The following is a 23,116-nucleotide window of genomic DNA, read 5'->3' on the forward strand; positions in this document are numbered from 1 at the left end:
GCATATACCGTTACTAGTCCATCCGAATCAGGTAGGATTAATTTAGGGGAGATAGGGGCGGATATAAAGCGGTAGACCCTTCATATGATACATGCATCCCGGGACATGGTGGGGGACCCGACCCTTCTATCACTTGACGCTGAGAAGGCGTTTGACAGGGAGGAGATGAGCTTTCTCAAGGCTGTCCTTGTTAAATTTGGTATTGAGGGAATTTGCTCCGGGGTATAATGGCCCTGTATGCAGCACCCAGAGCGAGTGTTACAGTGAATGGAAGATACTCCTGGTGGTTCAAACTGGGGAGAGGAACGAGGCAGGACTGCCCTCTATCCCCAATACTGTTTCCACTCTCCTTAGAACCTTTACCCCAAATGATTAGGGACGACCCAGGGGTGGTGGGATTTCAAGTCGGGCGGGGTGGGGCTTTGGTGGAATATACAATTGCATTATATGACGACGATATGCTCCTGTACAAGGGACACGCTGCAATCCATTCCCGCAGCGCTCTCACTGATCGAGAAATTTGACCGGGGCACGGGACTAAAAATTAACAGGCCTAAATCGGTGCTCTTCCCCCTAGATCGGAAGAGGGATGGGGAAATAGATAGGTTCTCACAACTGGGGATGCAGATAAGCCTTAGCAAGATGAAATACCTGGGTATAAATGTTACGAGAACTTGTGGAGACCTATTTGAGGCGAATCTCCCCCCGCCACCGATGCATAAAATAAAGGAAGACTGGGGTAAGCCAACGATCTCTTGGTTAGGGTGTCTCAATGCGCTCAAAATGGTGGTTCCCCCAAGGTTCTTTATGCATTGCAGATTCTTCCCATTTACATTCCAGAGGGGTTCTTTAGAGACATTCGGGGTGTTATTTCCAGGTTTCTTTGGCAGGGGCAAAAAGGTACTGTTAAGATGGATTTCTGAACTCTGACCTGATGGGCAGAGGTTCAGAAGGCCAGCCTAGTTTCTTGGAACAGGGTAACCTTCTGGACAAGCCAGACCAATCAAGGTAGCGTTGGCGGCCGTCAAGACTAGGTCTCGGGAGGGGTGAGGGTGACTGAAAGACCTCAACGAGCACACAGAGTAAAGGAGACTTACAAATCACTCCTAATCAGGTGTACATATATTAAAAATACAATTACATTTATTTCAAGAACTTTGAGTTTCAACACACAAATACAATCATAGTAATACATCTAAGCCAACACAATCCTATCAATATACATATATACAAGACCAATGGGGTCTAAAGGGTTAATGCACGAAATGGGTCCACAACCTAAAAAGGGAAGGAAGCAGGTGGTGCAAATAGTCTTTAGGCCCTTCTGCATCAAACACAATCCTAACTGAAAGGCAGTCCAATCCCTAAGATGAGGGGAGCCTAGTGTCCAAATGTATGTGCGATGCTGACACATGCAGTAGTCCAGATGGGCGAAACAGGGTCTTTTGTAGGGGCTGTAGCAGCTCAGGAAGGCGGGTGAGGCGATGCAGAATAGATTCCCACTATTCGTTGAGGGTCTCGCCTTGAGGGAAGAGCAGGTTCCAAGAGTTGGGAATACTTTGCTAGTTCGCACTAGCAGTGGAAAGGAGAGGGGCCCTCAGGGGCCAGTTGTGCGTAAAAATGGATGGATACGCTAGGGGCCACCGGTAAGGGTTGCAATTACTCACCAACCCCATGCGCACTCTGGACCAAACTTCGGCAGTCAAGTCCACTTCGGTTGCAGGTTCAAATGCGGTAATCTGGCAGCTCTGCGGCTTTCAGTGACGAAGTTACAGCGTTGATTCCCAAACGGGACAGTGCAGATTTTGCTGCTCCCAGTGGATGGATCAGGCCAGTTCCACTGTAGCAGGGCACAGAGGGGCACAGCTGTAATGAGTTTACAAAGTTTGTCACCATGGCTGGGCGACACGGTAACCGCATGTACTCCGGTTCCGGCGCTCTCTCTTTACTCCAGACCTGGGAACGCCAAGTGTACAAAATTCGGTGTGAGAGTGCCGTGAACACTGAGCTTGCAGGGTACCAAGTTTCAAGGGCCTCCTCGAAACGGCGGCGGTATTAGGGCAAAGTTCCTGCGCAAGCTGGTCAACCCACTGGTTGGCCCAGGGACACTTTCGAAAAGGCTTACTTGCAGGTTTTGATGAAGGTTCTGAGAATAGTTGGTCCAACTATTCCAATGGGTCGAAGCGTCTTCGCAAACCTTCTAGGACGACCAGATGCAGAGGGGTCCTGCGGGATGACAGCGGCCTCAGGGTGCCAAACATTCCAGCAGTCCACCAGCGGTTCCTTGACTCAGCTTCTTAGTTGAAGAATAATAGGATCCTATCCTTCGTTCAGTGAGAATTCCAGAGATCGACATGGTATGGATGTTTGGAGCCTTCTCTTATCCAAAATCTCCTTCGCACCAAAACAAAGAGGACCCAATGGGAGATCTGCTCACATACATGCATTCCATACGTGGACCAATCATGGACCACTGTGGTCCCAGGCATTCACAGCACAACAGAATATCTGGCACCCAGGATGTGTATTGGAACCAGACAGTCCAGCCCACATCCTGGAAGCACACACACAAGGGATGCAGAAGCCTGTGAAAGCTTGGCATTTCGTGGGAGAATGCATGCCCAAATAAGGACTGACCCGGGTCGGCTCGACCTGGAGAAGGTGAAGGGGCAAGATGGCCAAGGACAGGACAAAGAACTTGGTGGCATGGCCATTTTGGAGCCAGGCCACCTATTCGTGCCAAACGCGGTAAACACGGTGTACCTGGCAGGAAAGGGTTAAAAATACTTGAAAAGATAAGCTACCACCAGCCCTGTCCAAGGCACACCTGCACTTCTAAAAAAATCCTTTGAGAGTATCTACGAACTTTAGAAATGACAGGAAGACCCAAGTGCACTGTACTGTAAGGTACATTGTGCACGCACAACATGTTGCAGAAAAGTTGCACTACTGACAAGGACTAAGGGAAACAAAGTCTCCCAGTACTGACCGTCTTTAAGGGCATGTCAGCAAAGTGTGCGAAAAGCCCAGGAGAGTGCAGCAGAAGGCTGTGCTCCTATGGTAAAGTCAGACTATGGTGTTTAAACAAAGTAGAAAGTTGGGGGGGTACATAACTGGAGGGAAAATTACACATAAAATGGAAATCTTTCCTAACAGGCTCAGATCCCCCAGAGAGACAATGGTATTACTCAAAGAGAAAGGTGGGGGTGGAGGGGGGTTCTCCCAGATATGAAGCTATACTACCAGGCTGCTCAGTTATGAGTCCTCATACCTCATCTTCGATCTCAGCGTGTCCTTCAGTGGATCGTTCTGGATAATTTAATGCTGCACCCAGCTACGGAACGCAAATGGTTATGGGTCCCAAAAAAGAGAATTCTCTACGAGGATTCATGATCACCAGGACTACGAGGATTCATGTGGGTACCAGGGTACCCACATGATATTGTGGGTACCCTGTGGGATATTTGGAAATGGGGGGGGGCATGAAGGGGGTTATGACATGGCCCTCCCTGTTGGGACATCAATGGGTCCCAGGGGTGTGGGACATGATACCTAATCCGAAGACATTCCAGAAATGGTATGAGACTGGACTCGAGAGGATAGGACAACTCTGGAGGGGAGGTACATTTATCTCCATAACCGATCTGGAGGAGTCACTGGGAATAGGTAAGCTCTCTGTGTTCACCTACATACAGTTAAAAGGGGCCTTCATAGGGGCGAAACTGAGGGAAAAGATACAAAGGGAACTCAAGCCCTTCGAAGCGCTCCTGGAGAGAGGGTCAGAAATTAGGGGGTTGATCTCGGCTGTGTATGGGGCCTTGGTTGGGCGGGGTGAGGGTTCCACTGACAAACTGAGAGGTCGATGGGGACGTGAGTTTGGGGACCACATTGACACCGACTTATGGTACAGATTGTGCAGGGGCACAGCACAGAGAGCCATCTCTTGCCAATGCAAACTCAATAGATGGCAGTACGACCCTGTCAGACTCTCTAGGATGTTCCCTAACACAAGCCTTAAGTGTTGGAGGCGGTGTGGGAGGCCCGGACAAAGTCTCCCCTCTTGGTTCTGTTTGGGGACGTGGAGGAGGGGGGGGGCAGGGGATATAAATCTTCCCAAAATGGCTGCGTCCTTGCTCTTAGCTGCATGGGCCTGCATAGCGACCGGATGGAAAACTGAGACCCCCCTGGCAAGAATGAGTGGCTGAGTGTGGCTAGGAACCTGTATATAATGGAAAGAATAATGGCAGGGCTGCATGGTCTGGCGGGCCCTCTTGAGATGCAGCGGGCCGAATGTATTGAGAAATCCATCAACCAGGCTCTGTAGCCCATATGTGTGGGATCTGGGGTTGTCCTGGGGCAGAAGGGGGACATGAGACAAAGGAACTACGTACGCCAAGAAGCGTACCACAAGGATTGTAGATGGGGGTGCTCACTAGGGAGGAAATGTCAAAAGGTGGAACCGTAATAGGGAGGAGGTGATTGGTAAGGAGGGGCTTCAACGTGGACTTAAAGACTTGGATTCTCATTAAGTAATGTGCCTGGAAGAACACAGTGGTGCTAGTTGTAAAGAAGAGGGATGTATGAGGGGATGGAGGGGGGCTGATAGTGGAGGGGGTGGGAAGTTACTTCTTCTTGTTGCAGGAATGTTTGTTGCCCTTCAGGGCCTCGGTGAATTGTAACACCTCCGCATTGTACATTATATATTGTAAAGTGGTTGAAAACTTTAATAAACTTCAAATTTGAAAAGAAAAACAAAAAAAATTATTTCATCTCTTAATTAGATTTTAAAATAACTATGAAAGCTAAATCCCACTTTCCTTTATGATTGAAAGGCAACACAAATACTGGTTTACCTTGAACAAATTAACTTTGTTTTCTACATTTCTTAAAACCAGATAGCTTTAAACACCATTTTGGTTCAAAACAAAATGTAGCATTAGCACTTTACCTCCCCAGCTTTGGCACAATCCATGGCGCCTCTATGGATGGCTTCCCAGTTGTCTTCATAACTAGAAGAAAACAATATATATGTATATATTGAGTAAGCAGCTGTCCACATTAAGAGAATGTGCATACATTTTAAAAAGTCTTCACAAAGTGACCTTTTTTGATATCACGTTTCTATGATGCTTCAAGTTAGGATACAATATGGTATTTATAACGTGCCTGTACACAAGTATTTCTAGGCACCACAAGACAAGGCAGGGGAGACGGGGGAGACCAGACAAACAATCCTTCTAGGTCTTGTGACATTGGGATCGTGCAAGTGCGACAACAAGAAGTGCAGGGGGAAGGGAGAGGGAGAATTGCAGGGGAAAGTTAGGAGAAAGTGCAATCAGGGCAGCATGGCTCAGAGTAAGTGCAGCCAGGGCAGTGCAGCTTTGGGTAAGTGCAAGGAGGCAGGGGGCTGAAGGGGTTACAGTTACAGCCCCTAAGTGCAAGGTAGGCCAAGAGGCAGTACAAAGACTGGTCATGGACGAGCCTGGTACCAAGTGAGATTCTGAGGGTACCAAGCAACCAGTATGTGCTGCAGACAGGTAAGTTATCAAGGAAGCGAGAGAGAGAAGTTAGAGGGGAAAAGGAAGGTCTTGAGCTGCCTCTGTAACTTCAGGTGGTCCAGCTCAAGTTTGAGACGGGCCAGGAGACTATTCCAGAGGGAGGCCCCTGCAGAGGAGAGAACTACCCCCACTCTCTGCTTGTATAAGTGTCTGGCCCTCCGAGTGTTAGAGGTAGCTGAGCAAAGGGCTCCAGAAGGAAGATATTTAGGCAGATAGAGTGTTGGATTTAGTGAGGGCCACAACTCTAGAATCCCTTGTGGATGAAGCAGAGGATCTTGAACTTGATCCTTGCCGCCACCAGGAGCCAGTGGAAAGATTTTAGGGCATCAGAGATACAGTCCCTGGGATTGAGGCCAAGGATAAATCTTGCAGTCCTGTTCTGGATTAGTTGCAGGGGGTTGCAGGGGGCGAAGAGTAGAGTTAGGAAGATTGAGAAAGAGGCTGTTGCAGTAGAACAGCCTAAAGAGAACCACAGCTCTGGAGAGAGTGAGCTTCTGGGGAAGGTGAGAAAAGATAGAATACCTCTGAGGAGTTGCAGCTCGATGTGGGCCTTCTTGGCAAGGTCTGCGGTGTGAGGAGAGAGTCGAGTCGGAGATGACGCCAAGGTTTTTTGCCTCACAGGACAGCGAGGGAAGAGGGCCCCAGGAGGACGGCCAGTGACAGAGGGAAAGCGGGAACAGGGTTCCCAATGAAGAGGATCTCAGTCTTACTGGCATTAAGGCAGAGATCGTTGGAGGTGCACCAGTCCTGAATCGCAGATAGACAATCAAGAATGAGTGAGGGAGGAGAGGAGGCTGAGGGAAGCCTGAAAGAGAGCAGTGTCATCCACATAACAGTGAAAGTTAGAAGAGAAGGTGGAGATCAGGTGGGGTCAAGAGCCAGGGTGAGAGGATAGAGCCCTGGGGTGGCATCATATATGGAGAGAGAGGTGGTGGATAGAAAGCACCCACATTGGACCTGGGAGGGTCAGTCCAGGAGGAAGGAGGTCAGTCACGCCAGGGCCTGATCCGTGATGCCCAGGTTCTCATAGAGTCAACTGAAAAGGGTGGTGTGATTGACCATATCAGAGGTACGGTCAAGAATGATGAGGACAGAAGGAGAGCTGGAATCAAGATTACAGAGCAGATCTTCACGGGTGTTCAGGAGAGCAGCGTCTGTGCCTCTGGCTGCTCTGAATCCAGACCGAAAAAATCGTCCGGTGTTCTCGAAGAGAAGGAGGAGACATTTGAGGCAAAGGCAGCCACTGACGCTCGCTTCATGGGCCGAATGACCGAGAAGGAAGCTTGCAGTGCTGGGAAGGGCCTTGTCTGGGGGACAAGAAGTTTCAGGTGGGAGGAGAGCAGAAAGTGGTCAGTCCAAGGGAGAGGGTTAGAGAGGGGGATGTCTGAGGAGATGAGAATTTCCAAGGTGTGTCCGGCAGAGTACATTGGACAGAGAGTAGAAAGGAGAGGAAGAGAGAGTCGCAAAGTTTGCAGAAGAGCCCATAGAGGGATTAGAAGCATCCAGGTGGGTGGGTGAGTGGTCTTGACTACTGCAATTCACTGTATCTTGCCCATCCCCAATGTGATTCATCAGTGATTCACTTAGCTCCTCTATGGCTTATGAACTCAATTCTGTACATAGAGGCCCAGTGCCTTTGTTCTCTAATACTGCTTTGCCTAAACAATGGTGATTTTTTTTCTTTATATTTTTTCTCCCCTTTAGAGTTGGTTAATTTCTTGTCATCTTCTTTTTTCTTTATTATCGAATTATTCTTTTTTCATGTGTGCATTTAAAGTTTTCTTGGAAACTAATTGATGCAATAACACATTTTTTTAAAAAGAAGTTTCATCGGTTACAGCTACTACAGAACGCTGCTGTCAGAGCTGCTGTCCAGCCTCCTATTGAAGCCCACATTACCCCTCTTTTGAGGCAGCTCCACTGGCTTCCGGTGGACAAGAGGATATTGTTTAAATCCTTGTGTATGGTACACCTGGCTTTCAACAGCCTTGGGCCTGAATATATTCAATCTAAGTTCACCCATTAAGTACCAATACGATGTCTCCGCTCCCACTCTGCTTTCTTGGTTAAGGTCCCCCGGTCCAGACTGATGCGTACTGGCGGCCGGGCCTTCTCTGTGGCTGCCGCTATGGCTTGGAATGCTATTCCCCTTACCTTTCGGCATATGCTAAAAACATCTGTGTTCTAATTTTCTCATAGGGTAGCCCTTTATTCATCCTAGCGTCAGGGTGCCTTTGGGTGTTTGTGCGCTCTATAAATACGTATAACATAACATAAAATAACATAAAAGGTGAGTGATGTTTCAGAGTAGGAGAAGTTGAGAGGTAAAAGCAAGGAGAGAAGATGAGAGGTCAGCCCATTCTGAGAGGAAGAGGGTGATCTGGCCAGGTGGCCTGTAGATGGTGGCCACAGTCAGAGAAAGGCCAGGAGAGATCGAGAGCCTGCAGATGAAGCATTAAAAGGAGGAATAGGCCTGTGTAGGATGGCAGAAGCAGGGATCCAACTCAGGAAAAAATCAGGGCCACTCCACCTCCGGGCCAGTTGGTTCTGGGCTCAGAGAGGATCTTGTAGCCATCAGGGAGGAGGGTATAAAAACGCATGACAGAGCTGGCAGTGAACCAAGTCTCGGAGAGTGCGAGGCCATCCATGTCAAGGTCTTGGAGGAGGCAGCAGATGTCACAGGAGTGTTTAACCCGCAGGTGACCAGACCAAAAAGAAAAAAAGAAAAAAGACAAGGCTACCATATGTAATGGCAGAGGGATGAGCTGGTTCTGCTTGGATTCCCTACTTCCTTTTGGACCCTAGTCCTGAGTCGATCCTTCCATTTTTAAGTTAAGGATATCGCCCTGCACAAGATCAACAATCATAGTCACAGGAATCGTACCAAAATGTTGCCCTCATTTGTGCACCCCTGCAGCCACTGCGACTTTAGGGGGTACAAAATGAGGGCGTCATTTACTGTGCCCAAACAGAGCAGGGTTTGCAGGGGTGTCCCCCGCTCTACTTGGGCGCCGTAACTGGAGTCAGAGGTTGCGGGGGGGTCCCCCGCTTACCATTTTGATAAGCAGGGGACAAGAAAGAAGAAAAAAAAAGAAAAGAAAAAGAAAACCACCCTGCAGCTTCGGCTCTGACCCATGCCAGTAGGTGGAGCAGACGCTGCAGGGATAGCAGGGTGTAGGCGGTACACAGAGAAGTGTGCCACAATCAAGGTAAGTGAGGTGGGCGAGCAAAATGCGGGCTGGGGATGCGAGCACAGTGATCTATCCGATCACTGCGTCGTGTCGTAATTGGTGGCGACATTATCGTCGGCGCAGTTACGGGCGGCGCAGTGATCACATAGATTCAAGTGTCACAGTCTTAGATAGATTTTATAGTGATGTCAGGTACTTCTTTACTGATCTGGAGTATTTATTGGCTGGCATTAGTTTCATCACGTTGTTACATTGGTCCACTGCGACTTCCTGCTGCCAAACACCACCCCGGCGCCCGAGCTCTTCTAATGGGTTATGGCGTCAGACTAACCAAGAAAAGTGGGACACTAGGGTACTTTAAGGTTCCCCTCCTGCTAGGCTCCCCTAATGTCCTGGCCCACCAATAACTGGGCCATGGACTGCTGCAAGCTTCACACCAGAGTACTCTTCTAAAGAAGACTTTCCACAGTAATTCCATTGTCTCCTCCATCCTGATGTTCCCCTTCCTCCACCCCTTTTGCAATTTCCTTCCTCCTTCAGTTGTGTTCCCTTCTCTTCTCCTGCCATCCTTTTGCTCCTCTCTATATCTCTCATGATGGTCCTCCGCCTCTACTCATTTCCCTCTCCATTGATAGTCCGCCTCTTCTCTCTCTCTCTCTCTCTCTCTCTCTCCATTTTCCGCATCCTCCAATCACACCATTCCAACCCTCTCCTTTCCCTTGTCCAACCCTCTCTCCTCACTGAATGGGCTCCCCTTTAAACCTTCTCCTTTGCTGCACCTGAGATTTTGAGCAGAGTACATGGGACACCTGTGTGGTGGTCCCCTGATCGGAATACCAATTCTGCATGTGAATGTACTTGGGTTGTGGGCAGGGTTGAGGGGCCACATACCAAGAGATCAAAAGGGCAGACCGCCATCTGGAGTTAGGTGGTCACATATCCATGGCTGCCCAACTTAGTGCTAGAGGCTTAGCTGCTAGGGGGGTATTCTTGTGGGCTGTCCTGACTGTGAGCTTCCCTTTCCAGTGCAGTGATACTTCAACACATGCTTTGCAAACTCTGTTTGTACACTGGTCAGTTTAGGATGTTTGCCTTCTGTTTTCTGATGTCCAGCAGGCAGGTCATCATGAGCAGAACCTCTTAAGCAAGTTATTTCACTAGTCTCTGCATGCATTTCACATATTATTGGGGACCACGGTAGGGGTGGGTTCCTCGTGGCTGTGTGGAGTGCAACACACGGGGCTAGGGAGGTGGTGGAGGTCCTATGGAAATCCCCCTGCATACCACCACCGTGGCTATTGTTGAATTGCGGGCATAGGTCCCTGCATCTCAGAGGCAAGAACTCAGACAAAACAAGCAGAACAAACTCAACCATCAAAAGCAGTGCAAAAGTGCTAAGCACGTCGGCCACCAGGGGGCGCGCGGATGAGTCGCCTCTCCGTGTGAGCGCTCTACACAGGGTCCGGAAAGTGGCAGTGAGCCCCCACTTCGAGACCCCCCCCAGAGCTGATTTTTGACCAAGAGACGTGGGAAGGTGTCCCCCCCACCTGAGAGAAAACCCGGAGAAAATCGGAAGCGGCATCGTGGTGAAATTAACGCCGGCGCTTTGAGGCCTTCGGCGCGGCGTGGGTTCCGCGGAACTCCCAACCCGGGCCTGCGTATACGCGGGAAGTGCCGCCCTCTGAGTTTGATCCGGCGCACTTCTCGGTCCTCCGCGTGGAACCGGCTGCGCACCTCTGCCAAGGGCGGTTGATACCCTCACCGCGACACGGTAGGCGGACCCCTCACCCCCCCTGCAAAGCTCAGGAGGCCCTGGTGGCTTGGTCCTTCACGTCCCCCGCGTTGGCGGGTGCTAACGTCGCTTCACGACCTGAATGCTGTTGGAGGCCTCCCTTTATGGACCCTAAAACCAGGCTAGCGAAATATACGTTTTCACCAATTGCCAGATCCCCAGGGCCCTCCTTGATTTCTATAATGTCGACTGCAGGATCCGAGGCCGCCGCGACCAAGGCGGATGTTGCTGATTTGCTTGCCGAAATGAGGGGCATGCGAGCAGATATTGGCAATAGGATAGACAAGATCACGCAGAGGATCGACAAAATGGACGATAGGCTCGAACAGGTTGAGCACAACCAAACATCTCTGAACGTGCTGGAAGCACAGATGGATCACCGAATCGCAGATATATCGGACAGAGAGAATGAACTGCGCCTTAAGGTCGATGACCTCGAGAACAGGGAGCGCCGGAACAATATCCGAATATTTGGTCTTCCTGAGAAAGAGGGCGAAACCGAACTGGACCTGAAGCAATCGTTACATGCCATCCTGAAGCTCCTATACAATGATGACTCAATTGACGCGCCTAAAATTGACCGCATCCATAGGGCCGGAGGTAGACCGGGGGCCCCGAGATCGGTCCTGGCCCGATTCCATAACTATGCGGACAGAGCGCGAACCTTGGACAAGGCCAGAAGCGCCCCACAGCTGTCCTTGGAGAACTCCGTCATTTCACTTTTTCAGGATTTGTCATCCCTCACGTTGGCGATGAGGAAAAAGTGCTCTCCGATCACGAAAATGTTGAAAGACAAGGGCGTCAGGTATCGCTGGGGGTATCCATTTTCCCTCACTTTCGAATGGGAAGGCTCGACAATGAGACTTGTCTCGGAGAAAGACATTGCTGACTGTACGTCGGATCTGCTGGGTGCGCCGGAGGGTGCTCCCTCTCATGAGGATCAAGGATCATCTGGTGGTGAATGGAAAGTCAAGGCTTCGCGGCGAAGAAGGATTCCAGGCTCTAGAAAATACAGAAAAATGAACACCTCCCAAGATATGGAACATTGACAGGGTGCCTGAGGTACTTTGACATACTATTTGGTTAGAGGTAAACTGGGAAAATTACTCCACCACGGAGGTTACGAACTCTCATGTGCGAGTCGACCTCCCTATATGTGACTGACTGTGAAAGGTCGCCTCATCCAAGTGTGAGGTATTGTTAGCTCGATGTCTCGCAGATGTTAGAAATGTGATAAGGCATAATATCTCTGCTCCGCTAGCTCCTGGGGGAGGGTAAATGTCTCTGTTACTGAATTATTGTTATCGTTAAGCGCACACAAAAGTTGGGGGCTCACTGATATATATTATCCTATCATGATAGGACCGCCTGTTTTGCGGTCTTCACGGGTGGTCCGAGATCGGCTGGGTGATGTCAACCTGGGCGAATCGGGCGCCGAATGTGTTGGGGACGGGGAGGGGGGTGGGGGAGGGGGTGGTTGGGGAACACACTTCTCACACTGATTTCGACACGACGTACACGCAGACACACCTTGCGCACACCGAGGCCCACGATATGCTCCAGACGAGTTGGTCGTCGGTCTCCACGGGATTCTCTGGGAACCAATCCCTTCACGACGACCCATGCATAGCGATGGCCGACAGGAAATGTGCCGTGGCACAGAGGGAATGGCCGCCCACGATCAACAATTACACTCAAGATGGCACTCACACCCCGTAGGGACACATTACGCATTTGCACACTCAACGTCAAAGGCTTGAACTCTCCCACAAAACGGTCGATGGTGGCCAGGGAATTTAGAAGGTCGAATGTAGACATCTTGTTCCTTCAAGAAACAAGATATCGGAAGGGAGAGGAGAAAGCCATCCCATCACGTGATATTGGGCTCACCTACTGGAGCTCGGGTATACTCAAAAAGGCAGGGGTGGGAATTCTGGTTCGTAAATGCCTCCGAATGACAACCCTTGACATATGGACGGACAATGAGGGGAGGGCGATCACGGTTGTGGGCAATATAGGGGGCACGACGATTACTCTGGCCACACTCTATGCACCCAATCAAGGGCAAAATCGCTTTCTCCATAGAATCTCTGAAAAAGTCTTCAATATGGCTAAGGGATACACGGTCCTGGGCGGAGACTTTAACATATGGATGGATAGCTCTATTGACAGACAGACCAGGGCTGATGCTTCAGACCCTCCCAACACTCGAACTGAGGCTGAAATTAAGTCTACCCTTGATCTTTATGGCCTTGTAGACAGCTGGCGACATCTACACCCGTCGGAAAAAGGCTTTACCTTTCACTCCCTCCCCCACGACACACTCACACGCATCGATTATATCTTTCTCTCTAACGATCTTCTACGTGTACTGCGAGCTGCCACTATATACCCCTCCGCTTGGTCAGACCACGACATGGTCACAGTTGACATATCCTGGGGTGAGCTGTCGCCGCGCAACACCAAATGGAGGTGTAATGACTCCCTCTGGGCCGACCCGGTCTTTAGAGAGACCTTTGAGATAGAGATTGAGCAATTCTTTCCGACTAATGATACTGGGGAAGTAGGGAAGGTAGCTGTATGGGAAGCAGCCAAGGCTACTTGGAGGGGTATCCTTATAGGGGAGGGGGCCCGAAAGAAAAGGGAACGTACAATATTAGAAAGGGGCATCAGGGAGAAGCTTGCTGTGGCGCAGAATCTGGCGCAGACCACCCCGGCTGATAGACCAAAGTACTTAGCTGAAACTAAGCAACTTAGAGAAGAATTGAGGATTCTTATTGCTGGCAAAACGGCCCAGACCTTGCAATACCTTAAACAGAAATACTATGAGAAGGGGGACAAGGCAGATGCTCTCTTGGCGGCCCGCCTCCGTGCGCAGAGAGCGGAGAGATGGGTCGACCAAATTGAGAGGAATGATGGCACCCTGATAGATACAACGGTCACATCCCCGAAGGACATACAGGAGGCATTTGCCTACTTCTATGAGGACCTATATATGTGTGACCCCCCTCCCCCTGTAGGGAGCGTGGATGCATATCTTGTGGGGGCGCGTCTCCCCGCCCTCACGGGCGCGGAGGCCGAATCTCTAGACGCTCCGGTCACTGGGGAAGAGGTGGAAAGTGCCATCAAGAGGCTGAAAATAGGGAAGGCCCCGGGGGAAGATGGATTTACACCGGGTTTCTATAAGGCATTCTCCACCCTCCTTGCACCCTTCCTAGCATCCTTGTTTAATCACATTCTTGACACTGGGCAGGCCCCTCCGTCCTTTTCTCGGGCCCTATTGGCTGTAATTCCCAAGGAAGGCCGAGACCCTAAACACTGTAGCTCTTATCGGCCCATCTCACTTCTTAACATCGACGCCAAGGTGTATGCTAGGGTCATCGCGGCTCGGCTCGAAACATATCTCCCTAGACTGGTGCACTCTGACCAGGTTGGCTTTGTTCTAGGCAGGCAGGGCGCAGATACCATGCGAAAAACACTCCACTTATTATACGAGGCACAGGGAATGGAGGGGGACCCATCGCTCTTATCACTTGATGCTGAGAAAGCTTTTGATAGGGTGTCCTGGGACTTTCTAGAAAGAGTATTGGTCTCATATGGGTTGGGATCCAGACTCTGCCGTGCCATTAGAGCACTGTATGCCTCCCCTACGACATCGGTGGCGGTGAATGGGGGATACTCACGTTGGTTCCCCCTTGAAAGAGGTACGAGACAAGGCTGTCCATTGTCGGCGATATTGTTCGTCATGTCCCTTGAACCGCTGGCGCAGAAACTAAGAAATGACGGTAGAGTCAAGGGCATCACGGTGGGAGAAAGAGAGTACAAACTGGGACTATATGCGGATGACATCTTGCTTCATTTGACCGACCCCTTGGCCTCAATCCCAGCTGCGCTTGAAATAATTGAGGAATACGGCGCGCTGGCCGGCCTAAAAATCAACACGGAGAAATCAGTCCTCCTCCCGATTGATAAGAGTAGAGATTCTGAGATCGCACGCTTTGCCCCGTTGGGAGTCCAAGTCAGCCTCACCACCCTCCGTTACTTGGGCGTTAATGTTACCCGTGACTTTGATTCCCTATATGGTGCTAACTTCCCCCCACTGCTACTTGCCTTACAGAAAGATAGCCAACGGTGGTCTAAACTCACAATCTCCTGGATGGGTCGTTTAAATGCCATAAAGATGGTCTTTCTCCCCAGGATATTATATCTGTTCCAGATGCTCCCCGTTAGGTTGCCCCCGGAATATTTCGCAGATGTGCGAAAAATGTTTTTGTCCTTCTTGTGGCAGGGCCAAAGACCCAGAATCCCAAGACCCTTACTCCAGCTCCGCAAAGACAACGCGGGAGTAGGCCTCCCGGACATGGAAACATACTACAGGGCGGCGCAACTTAGAGTCCTTGTCCCACACTTTAGGCAACGCTCGGAACCCCAGTGGATAGCCTTAGATAATTACCACCTTCGTCCCTTTATTGTGCCTGAATGGTTATGGGTCCCCAGATCCCAGTTACGTGAAAGTGTTAGATCTCACCCTATCCTAGGTACATTATGGGCTATTTGGAGACCAGGCAAGAAAATGGTTGGAGTCACGACGTGGCCATCCCCCCTGGGTCACCTTTGGTCTCCAGGGATCCGCGACGCCATACCGGAACCGGGAGGCTACGAAACATGGTACCAGGCGGGGCTGGAAAGAGCAGGCCAATTATGGCGTGGGGGAACCTTCATAACTATACAAGAGCTCCAGGAAGCCCTTGGCATAGGAGCACTCTCGGTCTTCCTCTATCTGAGACTCAAAGGGGTGATGACAAGGCCTTTATGGAAAGACCAGCTGCAGAGGGACCTTACCCCTTTTGAGGCGATCCTTGATCGATGTACAGGCTCCAGCGGTCTGATCAGTGCTATGTATTCGGCCATGATCGAGACTGATATCTCCCCTTCTTTGGTGCTCAAGGGCAGATGGGAGGCGGATATGGGCAGACAGATCTCCGAAAAGCTGTGGCTACACATCTGCAGACGCACTGCGAAGTCCTCAATATCCTGCCAATACAAATTGCATGCTATAAAACTTTTGTATAGATGGCAGTATGACCCGATCAGGCTCGCCAAAATGTACCAAGGTGTTAGTCCATACTGTTGGAGGGGTTGTGGGGAGCGGGCTGGCTACTGGCATATGTGGTGGGGGTGTACCATGGTCCAGACTTACTGGTCGGAGGTTCTTAGCTGGATCAGGGACCTGGATGATGAAGAGAGGGTGAAGCAACCAATGTTTGTCCTCTTCGGTCTGATCGAAACAGAAGACGACGTTGTAAAAGCGCCTAGGATGGTACAGGGCCTCCTGATGGCTGCGCGAGCTTGCCTCACCATGGTTTGGAAGCGGCCCAAGCTCCCTAGTAAAACCGAATGGCTTGGGGTGGCACAGAATCTCTACAGAATGGACTCCCTGACCGCCACGTTACGCGGAGATCGTACTAATGTTGAAAGTGCCTGGTCTGAGTTTAGAGCCAAGCATGCCCCGTAAAGACAAAGTGTGCAATACATTGTTGTGATTTGTGCCAATAATAGTAACAAATGAAGATTTTTGTTGTGGCGGCTCTCTGAGTTGCGTTATGTGTAATGGTCGGTCATCATACTCATACTCGAAGTTTTCTGGTGTTGTCTCGCTGTGCAAGGAGGTTTCCCAACCATTTATTTGGAGATATTAGAGAAGGGGGGGGAGGGGGGAGGGGGAGGGGTCCGACTGGGCGATGTTGTTCTTGTTCACTATACTGTTCACTTTTCAGGAAATACTGTACAGGATTTATGTTGATGATACTTCTCTCTTGTGCTCTTTCTACCTATACACTGAAATTTCTTCATCTCAATGTAAGTGAATGTTCAACTTGTATAAACTCAATAAACTTTGAATTTAAAAAAAAAAAAAAAGTGCTAAGCACTCTAGACTTTTCTCCAATCTTACCTTACTTGATTTCTCAGCTGCTTTAGCTACCTAGGACAATTGCACTCTTCTGTCCACGCTATGTCCATTGGGATTTGCGGGCTCCATTCTCTCATGGTTCAAATCTTCCCTTCCTGGCCGGTCTTTTTCTGATTCCTGGGCTGGCTCTATATCCCCCTCGTTTCCTATTGCCGACTGTGTTCCCCAAGGCTTGGTTCTGGGACCTCTTCCGCTTTCGTTATTAACGTCACTTCTATCTTCTATAATTTCTTCATTTGGGATCTCAATGCATTTTTAAGCCGATGACTCCCAACTCTACATTTTGTTCTCTGATTTCTCAGATTCTCTTCATACTACTACTTCTGACTGTCTTCTGTCGGTCCAAACCCAGATGCATTCACATTTTCTACATCTAAATGCCTCCAAGACTAAAATTCTATTCTTTCCTGCCTCTACTGTCTCTCCTTCTATTCCCACTCCATCTATGAACGTTCCTCCTAACCCTCCTACTTTCACGTCCTCTGCCTGTAAACTAGGGGTTCGCTTTGATTACTCACTTCCTTTTCTATCACACATTTCTAATATCACACGCTCCTGCGGTTATCAACTCTTAAATATTTGTAAAGCTATTTGCGTCTGGACTACTGTTTCTGTCTTCTTGATGGTCTCCCAGCTTCCCATCTTGCTGCTTTGCATTCCGTCTTTAATTCTGCTATTCGCACACATTGTACCCCCTGCCCCGTCCCCCATTTCTCCTTCTTTTCACTCTCTCCTGTAGCTATCTTTGGAATTCTGCTTGCAGTTCTGCTTTCTCTGTACAACCTTTAAATGTCTCCATGGTCTGGACCCTCCTTATCTTTGCTCACTGGTTTCCTGATATGTTCCCTCTGATCCCTACATTCCCAATTTCAGTTTATTTGAACTCTACCTAAGTCCCCATGCACCATATCCCGTTTTGCTCCTTCTGAATTCTTGCTCCCAAACTTTGGATTACTTGCGTCTATACATCAGATCACCCAGGGTGAGGGAGGGATAGCTTGCAGGCAAAGCTTTTGTCTTGGAAGCAAGACAACGCAGGGCAGCGCAGGTTCGAATCCCGACCCTGTGCTTAGAAACCAATCTCTGGTATTAAGCATGTTATAACACAACAATTATAATTATAATCTCTGCTTATTCTTTCGCTCTCACCTTCAAAATAATTTCCTTTCCATTATGCTCCAACTTCTCTTCTTTTGGTTTGTACATTGTGTTTCGTGACAGTTTTGGACTATCAGGTGCTTTGGCGAAAGCGCCTTAGAAATAATAAGAATACAAAATACAAAATACAAAGAGAAAGCAGATTTGAGAGTTTCTTATTTAGAAAGAAACAAAACAGAAGCCAGATAGGATGAAGAGCGAGAGGAGGCCGAAAGACAGAAACTTTGACTAGAGCGCAAATTAAAGCATATTACTAATTATTTCTGAATTACCCACACAAGAAAAATCAATACTCAACTGAGGCTTCTCTTTTGTGTTCACAAACAGGACTTTTAAAAACATATATAGAATTACAATTAAAAGAAAAATTAACCTCAAACACTTGCCTACAAAGAAAGAACAGCTGAATAAGTACTAATGGGAAAATATAGAATCCAAACCTAAAAGTGATTTTAAACCATCACTAATCAATCTGATCACATAAATTAGAATAAACCAAACCAGTAAAGAGACAGAGGAAGAATCTCAGGCACAGAACTTTACACATTGACACTCTTGGAAGAAGACAGCGTCCTAATATTCAGACCACCTGACAGAAGTGGAGGATTAGTCATTCTTGACAAACGGTATTAAATTCAGGAGGCCCTGGAGGAACTGAACAATAACTCTGTGTATGAAAAGTAAATGGCAGATCCAACAACCCAGTGTAAAACCATGGATTTACACATTAACACAAAGCAGTAAATTAATTGGCATTAGCTTTGTTCATTTCTGCAAGTAAAATTCATCAAAACATAAAAACAGTAAAAAAAAAAAAAAATCCATTTTAAAATACAAGTATTTTTTTTTATTGTCACGGTTGTTTAAAAGTTCAACCTTTCAATATTTACAAAAAATCAGTTGTATTAGCAATATCTGAAAATCACATCATTTTTATGTCTATAGATCATAAAACAAAGTTATTTGACTATTAAGACAAATTTAAAATGATGCTGATTTTAGACATTATGCTAAATGATGGATAGCATCATAAAAGAGAGGCAAGAGAGAAACAGATGCGCAACAGTTCTCATTACCGTTAGTGAAATATTAAATAAGATACATTTCATTCTGAGTCCAATCAAGTATTCGAGATAGAGCGGGTTGTTCTAGAGGGCGCTAGAGGGCCGACCAAGATGGCCGCTCCCCTGTAAGCTCTCGGCTACCTCCCGCATGAATCCTGTTTAATCGCGGCAATCCTGAGGCGAAAGCACTAAATTCGCAAGAAATACACTACCCTAGCGCAGCACCTCATCCCTGCCGAAAATCCGGAGAGAATCGGTCTCGCCTTCCGCGAGAAACCCACAGCGTGGTGCGGGCCGCACAACCGCGAACCGCGTGGGCCCCTGGAACACCGGCCCGCCCGGCCACAATCCGCCATAGACGGACAGGAGCCACCCGTGAGACCTACCGAGACCGGCAATAGCGGGAAGGGGAATTCGGAGAGCAGCACTGCAAGAATCGCTCGGGACGGTGTAGCCGCCTCACCGGCCCTGCAGAGCAGCTACACGGCTCACAGCCAGCAGAAGGACGGTGTCGGAGCGAACACCCGCAGGTGAGAGGCGGGAGGCGCGCGAAGGCACACAGAAGCACACAAAACAAGCAGGACGACAAGTCTACGCTAGCAAGAAAGGGTCACTCCGCGGCACCCCCGCCATTTTAGCCCATAACGACTTTCCGCGCGGCTGGGTCCCAGCCCCTTGTGCGGCACACAGCGGCTAAATCAGAACTTGAGCCGAAGAGGGATAGACTATAAATCCCGGCACGACTGCCCTGCGACCCTTCATTCTTGCACGCCTCGACAGCGCTTTTTATAAAACTCAAAAATCGGACGCTCCGACACCGCCGTCCACAGCACGGGACTACCAACCGAACTGCGCCCATACACCCGTCAAGACCAAGATGGGGAAGCCGGACAAATCCCAGAAAAGACTCAATTTTGACGCGGGCCCAGCACCCAAAACGCCCAGGCCGGAACACCGCCCCGAATCCCCGAATAATCCATCCGAGGTAGAGCAACTGCAACAAACGGACATTAGGGAAATCCTGATGGAACTAAAAGCTGGGATAGGTGGACTGGACAGCAAGATAGACTCGCTCTCGTCCAAGGTGGACCTGTGGAAGCACCGTCTCGACAAATACAGTGACAGGCTCGACTCTGTCGAACAGAGAGTGTCAGATCTGGACGACGGCACATCAGCACTCACCACCCGAGTCTCCACGCTTGAGGGCCAAATGAAAACCGTACTGGCCAAAAATGAGGACTTGGAAGGTCAGAACAACAACTACCAAACAGAATGGAGGAGCACATCGAAAAACTATGCACTGAGCTATTTGGCCCCGCAGTTCTGTCGCAAATATTCATAGTGGAAAGAGCCCACAGAATCCCTGCAACAAGACCTGCTCCGGGAGCTCCTGCCTGCCCGATCATCGCCAAGCTCTTAAGCTACAAGGACAGGGACGCAATCCTGAGAATGGCAAGAGAAGAGGGCAAACTCCACTTCAATGGGGACGACATCCAGTTTTACCCGGACTTCTCGCCGTCACTCCAAGCCCAAAGGAGATCGTTCACCCATGTTAAACACAGATTGCGCGCCAACCAAATCACGTACTCAATGCTCTTCCCGGCGAGGCTTCGCATTCAACTTGAGGGAAATACCCACTTTTTCAACTCCCCCGAAGAAGCCACACTGTTCCTCGACAGGCAGGGATATAAATCTGCAAACCAAACGTCCGGAGCCACAAACAGAGAAAGAGCGGGGAGAGTCCCGCCTTGATGAACACCCGCGCCACTGATCCAAAGCAAGAAGGAAACAAGCCATCAGGCCAATCTTCGCAAACGGGAGGTTGGGGACTAAGCCTCGGAAGGCCACCTGCGCCCTGTGCACAGCACGTGTTCTAGTTGAGGGGGTTCCAAACGGACGAGTTGGGGGTTGTCCGTGTAAGGAAAATTGTTTTACAGTTGTTGTTCGAAACGAGCGCCATGCACCATCGCCTAACCGCAGGCCTCGTCCCGGGCCCCGCCGCCGCCCTTCGCACGCCCTCCCGCCTGATGCAGCTCCCATGCAATTCAGCCACCCCAAATGTCGGGACACCACAGCTTCTTCCGCAAACGGGCTCCATATAAAACATCATCGTTCCAATTCAAAGTAGCAACCTGGAACATTAGAGGGGACAACATCCCGGCCAAGACGCAAAAGATCCTGCAATTACTCAGACGTCACAAGATCGAGGTGGCAATGATTCAAGAGACCCACCTTCTACTTCAAAACGAACACCTGTGGGCCCGCAGCTGGGGATGCCACTGCTACTTCTCTTCATATTCATCCTACGCCAGGGGAGTCGCAATACTTCTTCACACCTCGCTGGGGTTTTGCTTGATCAAAATGGAAAGAGATAACGATGGAAGGGCTCTTTTGGTTCGGGGCATGGTGGAGGGAGAGGAGATGGTTTTTGTCAACTCCTATGCCCCCAACACAGACGGCGCAAACAACTTTGACTGGGTGCTGTCCCGCCTTGCGGAAGTGCGAAATGCTACCATAATCTGGGGAGGCGACCTGAATACTCATCTCGACCCACAGAAAGATAAATCACAGCCAACAACCGCGCACCCGTCCAAGGCCAGCTTACAAGCGCAGGAGATCTGCAAAGCATTTGACCTATCAGATATATGGAGGATCCAGAATTGAGAAATCAGACTACACATACCATTCAAGTGTACATAACACAAACTCCTGCATCGATTATCTGCTAGTCTCTGCACACAGCAACTTGCAATGGGGCAGCTGCCAAATACTTCCCAAAACCTTCTCGAACCACGCCACGGTAGTACTCGAATGCTGCTTGCCGACTACCAGACCAGGGCCCTCCCAATGGCGTTTCAAACCTAGATCTCTTGCAGATCAAATATTCGCCACTGAGCTAAGCGAGGAAATCAGCACCTTTCTTGAAATCAACCATGGCACCCTCAACTCCGCCGGAGTGCTGTGGAAACACTCAAATGCTACGTAAGGGGCGTCTGTCTAGCCAAAGAAAACGGAATCCTGAAACTCATCAGACGTGATCTAGGGACCAGCGAAACACACCTGAAGGAACTGGAAAAGCAGCAAGCCGCTCACAACTCAGACCACATCCAGGCAATGTTGAAAGAAGAACTTCTCAACTTCAGAAACCTAGTAGAATGGGAGTTAAAATTTCTGGGCCACAATCATAGAATTAGACAATATGGCGAAGGCCAGAAGCCGGGGGCCCTTCTTGCTCGTCTTATAGCTGCAGACAGGAGACCAACAAGGGTGGACAGTATCCGAACACCGCAGGGAAATATGCTGCACAAAGAAGAAGACATTGTCGAAGTATTCAGGGCATTCTACCAAGATCTATACAGTGCCGGGCGCCCGGCAGATAACGAGGCGATCCGGAACTATCTCAACGACACAGAACTGTACTGGGTGGAAAGGGAACCCCGTGAGCCGCTGAACGATCCCATAACTCTAGATGAGATCCAAGAAGCCATTAAAAGTCTACCGCCATCCAAAGCCCCGGGGCCTGATGGGTTAACTGGTGAGTTTTATAAACACTTCGCCCCTCTCATAGCCCCTCTTCTGCTAAATGTCTTCGAAGAAGCGATCGAATCAGGCATTCTCCCACAGACATTAAGAGAAGCCAACGTAATACTTCTACACAAAAAAGACAAACCACCCGAAGACTGTAAATCCTATCGCCCCATATCTTTAATTAATCTCGATAATAAAATCCTGGCAAAGATCCTCGCAAACAGATTTCTCCCGCTAATGCCTGCACTGGTACTCGCTGACCAGGCAGGATTCGTGCCTGGCCGAAACACTACATTCGGGATACGTAGAATGTTCGGGGTTCTGGCAGCCCTCGACCCCGAACAGCAGGCGGTGGCGGTGCTGCTGGATGCCGAAAAGGCGTTCGACTCCGTTGAGTGGCCCTTCTTGTTTGCCGTGCTGCAACAGCTCGGACTTGGGAAACAGTTTATTAAGCTGGTTTCACTTCTCTACAATCAGCCCCTATCAGCAATCACTCTTGGGTCGACTCGCTCGGCATATATTAATCTCCAACGCGGCACCAGGCAGGTATGCCCACTATCTGCCATGATATTCGTCCCTGTGATGGCAGATAGTGGGCAGCAGGCCTCAGGGAACACCAAATTCAGAGAGGGCTCAAAATAGGACCTCACCGTCTGATAATATCCCTCTATGCCGACGACATAGTCCTGTACATGCAAAACCCCAGCGAAAACCTTAACCCGATCATGCGAGAAATAATAAAGTTTGGGTTGGTATCAGGGTTGAAAATCAATCAATCTAAATCAATCGTTTTTCCCTTAAACACATAGACCAAAATAGTTAAAGATGATTTCAACTTCCATTGGGAAAAAGCT

General features: G+C 49.3%; 1 protein-coding gene across 2 annotated transcripts in view; it reads right to left on the minus strand.

The window, feature by feature from the left end:
- Window positions 1–23,116, minus strand: part of DTNBP1 (dystrobrevin binding protein 1) — a 1,092,536-nt gene that overhangs the window by 775,858 nt on the left and 293,562 nt on the right. For both annotated transcript variants that reach the window (XM_069613561.1, XM_069613562.1), the window contains one exon: window positions 4,949–5,009. In XM_069613561.1, the coding sequence (XP_069469662.1) occupies window positions 4,949–5,009 (61 nt within the window). The remainder of the gene's footprint in view (window positions 1–4,948; window positions 5,010–23,116) is intronic.

The sequence above is a fragment of the Ambystoma mexicanum genome, chromosome 5p, assembly GCF_040938575.1.
Source record: "Ambystoma mexicanum isolate Mex_15411 chromosome 5p, UKY_AmexF1_1, whole genome shotgun sequence".
Classification (NCBI taxonomy): Eukaryota; Metazoa; Chordata; class Amphibia; order Caudata; family Ambystomatidae; genus Ambystoma; species Ambystoma mexicanum.